Below are 11,248 nucleotides of genomic sequence, written 5' to 3'. Positions count from 1 at the left end.
GTATAAATTTTCTTCAAGATTTTCTTCAAGATTTTCTGTCCTTGTATCTTTTCCAGTAATAACTTTGCAATAATGTCTGAGTAAATTTTCATGAATTGTTGATCTGTTTGAAGCCCGCATATATTGTTGTGGGATTTTCCCACCACTCACACCTGGAAAGGACCAGAAGTGTAGACTGGGCAAGTTACTCTGAGCGTGTTTTTGCCATGCAGGCAGCCACAATAGCATGGTAAGGTGGGATTTGCGGCTCTAATGCCTGCTTGCTCCAATACTGGCATGCCTGAACAGTTACTGATACTACCATACAGGCTATATTGCTCAGAACACATGGCCTCCTGTTTTCTCTCTCTGCAAAATCAAAGTTGTGCAGAGGAAAGTAGAATAAGGCCCTAAAAGGAAGGAAAAAGGCGTGGATTCTCAACATGACTGGAGTAGGACAATAGATCACTATGAAATTAAGCACAATTAATTTTCCCTATATTGCCACATATACAATTCACTAGGACAAAAGCCTACACTCTCTCTGAAATCCTTTTTACATTCACATAAGAAGATGTGCACATTAATGGATCCTGGGATGATTTTTGAAATTCCTTTGAACACACTGTATTTCTCCAGGAGAAGAAGAAAAGTTGCAAGACAAGATGAAGCTGATATTGAAGAAGTGCCTCTTTACTCCTTTTAACCTAGACATGCTGTTTAAAGGTAACGTTAATCATCATTACCGCACTATGCATCCAGCAACAGCCTAGAGAAGGGTGCAAAAATTCCAGGATGAAGGACACTGTCTTTCTGAAAGTTCAGCAAGAGTCTGGGTAGCATCCATATTTCTTTCACGCCGTGGGAAAGAACAAGCCAGGCTCTGTGCACATCATTCAGATGGCCCATAATACCAAGTCAAGTGATGGCAAAAACATACTTCCAACGCCATGTGTCTGGGATTTCGGGCACCATTGTGGTCATATCTCGAAGCAATATTTCCATACTAGATGCAGCTTGTTGCCAGAACGCAAGTAAACTTCGTAACTGACTGCCACGAGTCAGTCCGGGAGCATTAAAATAGTAAGTGGCTCAGGCACTCTAGTCTAGGAGAAGAGTAAAAAAGGAGTGTGGCTGCAGCACTGGGAACAACGGTCCTTGTTCTCCTGCCTTGAGTGAAAGTAAACAAGTCCATTGTTATCTGACTTTGCCAAACCTCAAAGTATAACGCTAGAAGGAAAAATAAGTTTTACAGAATTGAGCATATACAACCCTTTTCTTCCCTTCATAAACTGTATGTTACACTAGTTGAAATACCGAAGTGTTTACAGTATGCTATATATATAATGGCACATTTAAGCTTTTTAAAGGGATTGGAACGTTTCGGGAATGTCTCTGGTGCTGAAAAAGGCTAATGTGTTACAAATCATATAATATTTTAATTCAGAAAAAATATGTTTGGGTATTTTGACCTAGCATCATAAGGGTTAGGAAACCGAACGAGGATGCCATGAAGCATGACTGACAAATCAGTCGAGCTAGTCTGCTTCAGATACATATTGTGCAAGGCATTATCGCTGCAATCAGTCACAAAAATGCATATTTAGTTTTTGTACATTAAATACTACACCTGTGAACCTATGTAAAAGATATACAAAATATAAATGTCATCAGGACTGTATATTTCAAACTTTTTAAAATAAACACAAAGTATATATATATGTAGGCATATAGGTTGTAATTTCAATGTCAACACTAGCACAGTTTGTCTCTTCTAAATACAGACCTGTATACTTCCTAGTCCAACACATGCACCTACGAACACATGATCATGCATACAGCTTTACGTTCTGCTGTTTGCAGAAGAGTCAGAATATACAGCACTATACATTGTTTTAACTCAAAATTGATTGGCAAATTAAGGAAGATGCCATTCAAAAGAAATTCCTTGTGAGCTATTACCAAAAAAACAGAGAAAACCAGGGGTATAGTTATTTCATCTCAATAAAAACACTGAAGACCATGGTGATGATGACCTAAGATTCAAAACGCTTTGTCCGGCATGTGGTGGGGGTCACTCTTGGACAAGATACAACAGCGTAGAACTGGTTGCTATAAGACATACCGAACACAGTTATAATGAGGTGTAGAGCTTTCACAACACCATCCAATCCAGCTCTGGGTTCAGACTACTGAGGTCTCTGACCGAAAGGAGACAGAGCAGTTGTACGCTGTTCTTCTCACAGCAGGCGGTGCTGATGGTGATCTGGATGCCCATCTGGAAGGTAAGCGTCGATTTGCTGGCCGAGCGGGCCGGGAGAAACCCTTCCCACTTGAACATTTAGCTGGCACAGATATCTAGAACACAAAGGCAATTCCTTGCTTTAACAAGTTACGGCTTTTGTGGAATGCAGTGGGAATGTAGGAAGACATTTGGGGTGACCTCAGAACAGGTGGTCTGAAGCTATGAAAAGGAGCACAGTAATGCACAGAATGCAAAAGAACAGCTATTTCTATGTATAGGGATTCTCACATCAGTTGCAGTTTAAAACGCATGGAGACAAGTGTCAGACACAAGGAAAGGTATAAAATGTTAATGCAAGCCAAAACTGACATTGACTTCTCATTTCTTTTCATTTTTGGAAGTTTTTTTGTCAATGACCGCTGTATACTGTTCTAAACGTAGAACTCAGAATACCATTTTACATTACTGTAGTATGATCTACATACTTTTCAGGTATTTTTTGATAGATCCTATTTCAGCAGTCACATCTTGCTAAGAACTCTGTTTCCATTAGTGCAATGTGAAGCTGTTTACACTTGACAACTAATTCAGTGTCATGTCTACATGGAGAGCCTTATACACACAGGAAAACCAACAGATTTTGATTGTAGCTACAGTGATGTATATTGGAAATAATGAAAATAAACCAAATGCCTCATGCCATGTGTAGTTCTTTACATCTTTGTGACGTGAATGCTGCTGGACCTAAAATGGTACCCCCTAATCAGGCAATATTCTACACTTAGTTTGTACAGATAGAAATGACAACATAAAGTGTGAGCCTAGAGAGAAAAAAAATCCAATTTGCTTAGTAAAGTTATTCTGGGCTTAGATTAATGTAAACTCAGTCATTATCTAGTCATTATTTCTTCCCTACATATTCATTGATGAAAATTTGTTTTCCTATCAAAAGTTCATTGGATGAAAAAGAAATCAGAAGCTTCATGGTTTTTTCTTTCTGTGCTGTAGTAAAGATGTGTCTGCTAAGGAAGATGTTGCATCACTGCAAGGCTGTCAGAAAGACATGCAGAAGAGAATCTGCATGGTTGGATTCTCAGCTGTTTAAATCCACATAGCTCCACTGAAGTCTGTGAATCTGTGACAGTTTAAAGCACACCAGATGACAGTCTGAACCCATTTAAGTTTCTCAGCTCGAAACACATTTGCCTTCTCTTTTCTGAGACGCTAAGGGGCATATCTCTTTGTGTTCATTGGCCAAGGAGCTCTTCAAGAAAAATTATTTTTCTTTCTTTATGGCTTTTTACAGAACCTGCAACTTACAGTGTATTTTCAAAACCATCTGTTTCTCTTTTCATTAAGAAAGAATGTTGGCAAAGGCAATATTTCTAAACTTCTGCAAATAAAATTCAGCCAAATATAAATTAATTAGTCACGCCATACTCTTCTGTTTCTGTGAGCTTATGCTTAAATATATAGGAGAAGCCTGGAACTGAGACACGAGTAAGAGGAGGTCACTTTATTACTGGAAACTTTGTGGAGCTACAATACCCGTTTTCATAGGCAGTTCCAAGGAAATCCTGAACCAAGCAGCACCCTGGATGCTGAAGAATGCTATCTAAGTCCTCTAGGATTCTGACATGGCCAACTGTGCTTAAGCCTTTTGGGAAGGCTTATGAAATAACTCGTCAGCAAGGAAGGAGGGAGGGAGTTAAAACCTGACTGCAGTTCTCACTAGTTCAATCCCTGAATAACTGCACTGCAGTTAAAATCTAGCTTTACACAACAGCAGCAGAGATCAGAATCTGGCACACGTCTCCACTGGTCATTCTTTCTTACATGCTTCTGCCCTCCCACAACTCTATTATCTTCAGAGGAAATACTCCTGATTCATACAAATCCTGGCCTAAAGTGTCTATTTTTACATAATTATTACAATATCACATTAGCCTGCCTCATTTTAGAATCTGAAGCTTGGTATGAAACGGAATTATTTTGTTCTTGCCATTCTTATGAACCTTACCTCTGGTAACTTCTGTCTCTCTTTTCCTTGCTTGAATTGCTGCCCAATATGCCTGGCTGAATGCCTCGGAAATTCTTGCTTTCCTTGCTCAATCTGGAGCATTTCTAAATACTGACTCAATGTCTCACAACCCCCATTGGTGAATTCAGTATTTGCCCGTGTCCACTTATCTTTGCAGCATTTCGCATTACATGGAGAAGTCACTGTTGATTTTTCATAGTTTTTCAAAAGCTTTTCAACAACACCATAGTTCGACCTTGAGTCAGCTGAACGCGGGCGACCGGATAAATTACTTGGTCTCCAGTCATGCTCATGAAGCATATGCCTATAACCACTAGTATTTGGAAGTCCATTTATTTGCTTTTGTTGCCCTGCCGTTATGACAGCTTTGCTGGGGTTGCTAGTTTCTTGCTCCTTTGCTGCAGAGAATTTGGGATTTGAAACACAAGATGTATTTACAGTTTCTGCCCTGCTAATAGCAGAGTCACACAGTGGGCTGTGGGGTTTGTGATCTTCTGATGCTGTTTGAGGCACCTGGTTTTCTTGCAAAGCATTGTTACGTTTATCTGTGTGAAATACAGTCCGGTTAAACTCATCGATCTTTGCTGCTAAAGTTTCATTTCTTTGGGTCTTTCCCAAAGTATACCTAGAGTCTTCCAAAAGATCATTGTGCAGGGTAGAAGAGGCATAAAAGTCATTACTGTAATAAAGGCTGCTGTGAGACTTGGGATTTTGTTTCTGGTGCATCTTGTTGCTTTGGGCCATATTTCCGTCTGAACAACTCTTTTGGGCTGACAGAGGGGAAGGTTCACTTTTATTGTCTTTTCCAAGTTTGCCCACATCATACGCCCACGTGTTGTGGCAGAAACTTGTTGGTACATTGCACTCATTTTTGGTTACAGGTATTGCAGGAGTTACCATCACAGGACCTTTCACAGCCTGCCCTTCATTTGCACAGGCTGCTGCAGTTTCATTCTGGTTAAGTGAAGGATTCAGCAGTTTCCCTGCACTCCTACAGTCCTGAGCCTTGCAATTGCTCTTGATGCCTGGATCCCTCATTGGTGCTTCAGAAAGCTGTACAACTGCAGAAAGTGAGTTTGTTAGGTGCCGAGAAGTGCTCCGTGGAGGAACTGGTGGAGCTTCTTTCTTTTGCCAAGGTCTAAAGTCTGTTCCTCTGTCACCAGTAAGACCACCATAAGACAAGTCCTTCAAAGCCTTAGTGGAGCCGATCAAATTCTTCCTATTATTATGTTCCTCTGTTTCAAAAGCAACTGAAGTCTGTGATTCATTGCTGGACACATTGTTCATCTCAGGCAGAATAACTGTGTTTTGGGTTTCCTCAAATTCCCCCAGAAAAGGAAGTGACTTCATTCTGGAAATAAAAGGAGAGGTGTTTTAGGGATGAGCAACAAGGGTATTCCCCCAGGGGAGTTCAGCATGGATTCATTCTCCCCATGAGCAAGTGTTTTAACACTGGCTGCTTAAAAAGATTTGGGAGCAGTTTTGCTGCAGCTGATGATAAACCCAGTATTATTTGAAACATACATGAAGGATTTGAACAAAGGGAACCTTGTATTCCTTTCGCTTGCCACTAAAATTCTTTTTCTGAGTTTTTGTAGATGACTGCTTGTTTTCTTACCTATCCTACAGTAAGGACAGTGGGATCTTGTGAGTTCTAATGACTCCAGTGAGAATCTAACTGACTATGAATGGAATGAAGAAAGCTTTAGGACATAGTGCATCCCTTGTGTAGGTTTCCTAACATTACACATGACAGTACAAATGTGTCTTTTGAGATCTGTTCAAAAATCACCTTTCTCAGCCATGATTTAGAAACTATGCATCAGCTATGAATCTATTTGCTTTAAAGATACAAACACTAGCCCAGCTACAATAATAAATTAGTGACAGACAGCCAAGTGATTGCATGGGGGAGTGTAAGGAGTGCCTCTGCTCTTTGGGAGCATCTGAGAGGAGCTTGCCGTAATGCAGACTTCCATCTCAGCATAGCTGAGACATAGCCTTTCTCAATCTCTTTCATGGTGTGCACCCTGTCACATCACGGGTTCTTACCTTCTGAGAATTTCTGCACAACTCAAGAGGAAGACTGGTGTTTAGCTTGCTAAAGGAGGCCATGAACATCACTGAATTTTTAACAGACGGTGGAATGTTCATTTGCCATACTTTTCAGGGTCTGGCTTACCATCTTTCCATTAGCACAAATGTATGGTTGTTCTTCCTTCTCTTGCCTTCTTTGCACTCTTGGATTGTCAGTCCCTGACACATCCCCCATACTTCAGGCTAGATCTGGGCTTAATGTAAGAAACCTCCCAGCCTAACAAACCCATACAGTGTTGTATAGAACTGCATGGAAATGGGCAGACAGAGATATCTGTTCACTTTCCCAATCTTCTATATAGCCATTAGAAACAAGTACAATTTTATCTTGTATAAATACTAATTTAATTTTGTAGGTTCTATAGATAAACTCCATTTTGCTAATAAAACATGCCCTTGTATCGTATTTCAGTATATTCCATTTGAATGTTTCATGCTGGGCACTGAAAGGATGGAGGAACTAGGAGGATAGGACTGCCCAACTCCTAATAAATTCACAGCAAACTCCCCTTCAAAGTGAACAGAAGCATAGTCTCATTATTCATTTTCTTCCCCTAATATAAAGAGTCCAAATACATTTTTACCTTCTGTGGTTGGACTTCTTTCGAATTTCCTCTTGATAGCTGCATAATTCTTCACTGACTCTGGCAAGTTCTTTAAGAGCCTTTATAAATATAAAAACAGTCCTTTAATATAAGCCTTTTAAATGGTATCTCCAGAATTATTTTGGAACTTGTGGTGATTTGCATTTAAGACTCACAGCAGAGGAAAGTAGCGCAAGGAAAGATACAAAAATGCCCCCAGGTTATGAACAGAGGTAAAGAGCATGCTGTTAACACATTTAACTGAAGTGAGAAGACTCATCAATAGCAAACTGAGGAGGAAGTAGAGACAGTGCCTTGCTGGAAAGCTAAAATCAGGGAGATCAGTTCTTTAGGTTAACCTGGCAGGCCAAAGCCCTCAGTATTTTCCTCACCCTTGTAGCTGAAACATGCTCATACTTTACTTACTACATTGAGATCACCAATATAATTCTTGGCATTTTTCTTGGAAGTTTTGATGCTGAGGCTGTCTTCAGGTTCCTCACGGTTCTCAAAGGCCAGATTGTCCATTAACAGAGTATTGTTTCCGCTCTTGGCTCTGGTTTCTTTACATTCGTGTCCTGTTTTACTGAGCAAACTCCCTTTTTCCAACCTGTCGTTTGCCACATTGCGTTGATAGTTCAGCTCCACTGTGTCACTCTCTCCCGAAGTAGGCGAATGCATGGACAACTGCGGCATCTTGCTCTGAATGGTCTTATTATCATGGACGTTCATATTGCTCTCTCTCCTAAGTTTTACCTCCTGGTAAAGCTGAAAAAACAATAGAACCTTCTATTAAATCATGGTACTGTGATGAACTTTATGGGAAAAGAACATATTCATCTTCTGTTTTGAACGATGCTTCACTCAGTAGCACCAAGTAGAAACATTTTATACATGTGTTAGTAGAAAAGTGTTGAGTCACACAGTGTGATAGTTCACAGACTGTTATTGTCACAGAATGAGGAAAGGGCTGTTACCATTCACATTCACTTTTGCCATGGTTTTAATGTATGGCTTCCACCTATAGGATGGGATTGGAAAAGATCTCACGAGGTCAATGGCCCCGCCTTAAGCCAGAAGCTCTATGGTTGTTTTCCAAGTAATATCAGCGCACTATGTGGTGGACACAGCCCTGATCTGATGAATGGGGAATGTGAGGGAATGTGAGGGAGGGAGAGGGCTCTGGCTATGTTACAGCCTGTTAAAGTATATTAGTTTAAGGAGGGGAAGTGAATTTTCATCACATACAGTGCCACCTGCACTACAGCAGACTCTTCTGGTTCTCAGGCAAGTGGAATTCTTCCCTATGACTGGACTGATAAATCAGTACTGCAGAATGGTATTATCTGGCGCTGTCACCCTCTTATCTTCTTCCATGCTATCTGCTGAGATCCCGTGGCTTCATTAGTAAATGAAAAGGTGTTAATTCCTGTCAACCCGCACGTTCAATCTAGGGAACTGTGATAAATATTAAATTAGAAAAAAAACGCAACATCAGAAAAACCTCTTCTGCTTACAGTATCATTTCCAGTGCCAAGAATCCCATGGCTCTTTATAAACATTCACTCTTTATGAAGAAAGCGCAGAGCAGGCACCTCTGAACAGCCATCTGCCCGCTCTCTCGCAGTGCGCAAGGCCATCACAACAGCTTTGGGAAAGACAGTGAAAAAGAACAACAACTTGAAGAACATGTGGCCATTTCATGGGTAGTGCTGTGGATTAGAAGTATTCTCACGTTCAGAGACTTGACACTTCACCTCATCCTGAGCTTTCAGATTTCACTCTCAAAGCCCAGCTGCTCGTGGAACCTGAGGGCTGAACTTTGTCTTTTCCAAGAAATGAGGGCCTCACAGGGACTCAGCATAGCAGTAAGAAGGAAGGATACCACCTCATAACTCATACCACCTCATAACAATATCATCTCCTAAACGACATAAGTCTTCCTGGAGGAATCCAGGAATTAAGTTAGATTTTGGTGGGCTAGAGAAAACTACCAAATAAAAATACAAGCCGATAAGGCAGCACAAGTTTTATTGAGGAAATCCCTCTACAGATGATGGCATTTAAAAGGTATCTGCCCTCTTCTTCAGCCATGTGGCTTTTGGCAAAGAAACATCAGGCAACTGAAATCAAGGGCAGCTATAGACACAGCTTAAGAGGGGACCTTAGGATACTGATAACCTTGGGGTATCATCTGCAGTCTTGTCCGGTCCTGCAGTACCCAGTGATTTGCTTCATTCTCTTCCCTTCAGCCCTATTCCATTCTTTATCTCTTTTTCTGTCCCTGTCACACTTTCCTAATCTATATGCTAATGAAGAACATGGAAAAAACATGGTATTCACTGCCATTGTCAGGACGACTAATAGCCAGAATACCTTTTCACAACACATTACTGTCATTCCAGAACAGCTCATATACCTAAGAAACTGAAATTCAACTACACACAGAGATCACATTACTAACTTCTGAAGCACTCTCCCCTTTGCGGTGAAATTAGGTAAGACCGCACAGAAATGTCCTAACACAAAAGACAAAATGTGGCAAAGACTATCATACCAAAGTGTGCAAGAACTGCAGGTAAAATATAAGTGAGCTGACATTATGGAGTTATGCTGCAGGCTGGTTTAACAGGCAGTGTCTGGCTGCAATTCATTTGGCTCTGATCATTTTCCTTCTCATACTTTCATGTGAGCAATCTCTGCCATACATTCCTGTGTTGCTCAGCCACAGGATGGTGTTGGCAGAGAGCAAACAAAACTACTCCATGTGTGTATCAGAATGAAAAATGTGGAAAGCTCAGTGGTGAAAAAACTTGCTTCTATACGTTGCCAAGGCAGATTCTATTTATGCATTACAGAGTGCCAAAGGGTTCTGCTGCAGGGACAATTTGGGGATAAAAGAATAGTAAATAATTACATTAATTATTTCTGAAAGGAGATGCATTAGAAATGACAGGGAGTGAGTGTTTGTTAGTATGTGTAAACACAAGTGGTGTCAGGACTTTCATGCTATTTACTGTAGCTGTTTTCTCTATTAAAGGCTGTCCATAAATGGAGCAGGTTCTAGCCAAAATGATTCTGCATCATGCATAAGACATTCTTTTTAATATTACCATTTACCCCAGCAGACCTGTGCCATCTAATTCCTTTTTGCCAGAGAATTATGATATCTAGATTTTTTGTTACTAAATGTGCATTTTCCTAAACCCCATATATGCAGTTGTTCAGCATGTACTTGTTTAATATGAGCAGCGTGGCTCATGCCCAGCAGAACTGGCAGCAGTATATACAGCCAACAATGCCATAGCAAACTTCACACAAAGTGACGTTTAACCTCCTGCTTCATATTCATGACTATTAAATGAGCAATTGCAAATACGGATTAACTCCAGGCTTTGCAACCTACCATCAGCTATTAGAAACTTCCAGTGACAGATAAGAAATAGGATATAATTCAGAAAAAAAAAAAAATTGAAGCGACCCTTAGTTGCTTCACCCCAAGTGAAAATGTTAGTGTTCAGAGTTTTGTTTAAAAATACCTCTTCTATTTTCTTCTGCATGACCTTCCATTGACATTCCCATTCTTTCCTTTCATTGTCAAATCTCTCCAGCAATTCCATCTTCTCTTTATTCCAGTTCCTCTCGGTATTCTCCAGTTGTTTACGCAGGTCCATGGTTACGGTCTGTGTAACAGCAAAAAGATGGCTCTGCTTTTTTTCTTTCTTCCCTGAATGTTTCCTGGAAGTTTATCAGAATAAGTCTTACTTGTGTTTGATTCTAGCTTTCAGGGAAAAAACCAACCAAGAATACCCCCAGAATAATTAAGTGAAATGTGCTTGCAGGAGACAGCATCACACGATTGCATGATATATACCTGGAGTGTGTCTGGAATATGGATGAACTAAGCGTTATAGGACACAAATCCAAGGGCAGAGAGGCCCAATCTGGAAAGGGCAGAAGGAACATGCATCCAGCATCATAGAATTCAGGAACAACTGCCACAGCAGGCTCTGTACCATGGCCACTTCGCGTCTTTGCCACTACTCTTCACTGTAAACCTGTTTTCAATGAAATCCGAGTCTGTATGATATTGAATGGCACTTCAGGACCTTGGGATCCTGCAACGTCTGCCCTTCAGGGTGGAAGCTATTTTTACATTTGTTCAAAAGACAACTGCAAGTATAAAGGTATCATGTTTGCTCATGCACTCCTTTCACACATGCATGTAGCATGACAAAGACTGTGACATTCTTTTGGCAATTGAAGACTGTAAACTTGATACATGCATAAAATTCTCATGGC

The 11,248-nt window shown here is 40.5% G+C and overlaps 1 protein-coding gene across 1 annotated transcript; it reads right to left on the bottom strand.

The window, feature by feature from the left end:
- Positions 1-1,698: 1,698 nt before the first annotated feature.
- On the bottom strand, positions 1,699-10,620 carry KIAA0408 (KIAA0408 ortholog). The gene is made up of 5 exons (XM_009586895.1): positions 10,486-10,620; positions 7,373-7,714; positions 6,947-7,026; positions 4,245-5,616; positions 1,699-2,337 (listed from the first exon to the last, which is right to left on the bottom strand). Exons 1-5 carry the CDS (start codon positions 10,618-10,620, stop codon positions 2,164-2,166), a joined length of 2,103 nt encoding a protein of 700 aa, XP_009585190.1. The 3' UTR covers positions 1,699-2,163.
- Between the last annotated feature and the right edge of the window lie 628 nt (positions 10,621-11,248).

The sequence above is a fragment of the Fulmarus glacialis genome, unplaced genomic scaffold (assembly GCF_000690835.1).
Source record: "Fulmarus glacialis isolate BGI_N327 unplaced genomic scaffold, ASM69083v1 scaffold6241, whole genome shotgun sequence".
Lineage (NCBI taxonomy): Eukaryota > Metazoa > Chordata > Aves > Procellariiformes > Procellariidae > Fulmarus > Fulmarus glacialis.
The sequence above is the reverse complement of the archived record's forward strand: the minus strand, read 5'-3'. Positions and strand labels throughout refer to the sequence as shown.

Coding starts and splice junctions, on each gene's coding strand:
- KIAA0408 (XM_009586895.1), bottom strand. CDS start 10,620: ATGGACCTGCGTAAACAACTGGAGAATACCGAGAGGAACTGGAATAAA. Junction 7,715..10,485: donor TGCAGAAGAAAATAGAAGAG/GTATTTTTAAAC, acceptor TTGTTTTTTCAG/CTTTACCAGGAGGTAAAACT. Junction 2,338..4,244: donor AGAGACAGAAGTTACCAGAG/GTAAGGTTCATA, acceptor TTTGTGTTCTAG/ATATCTGTGCCAGCTAAATG.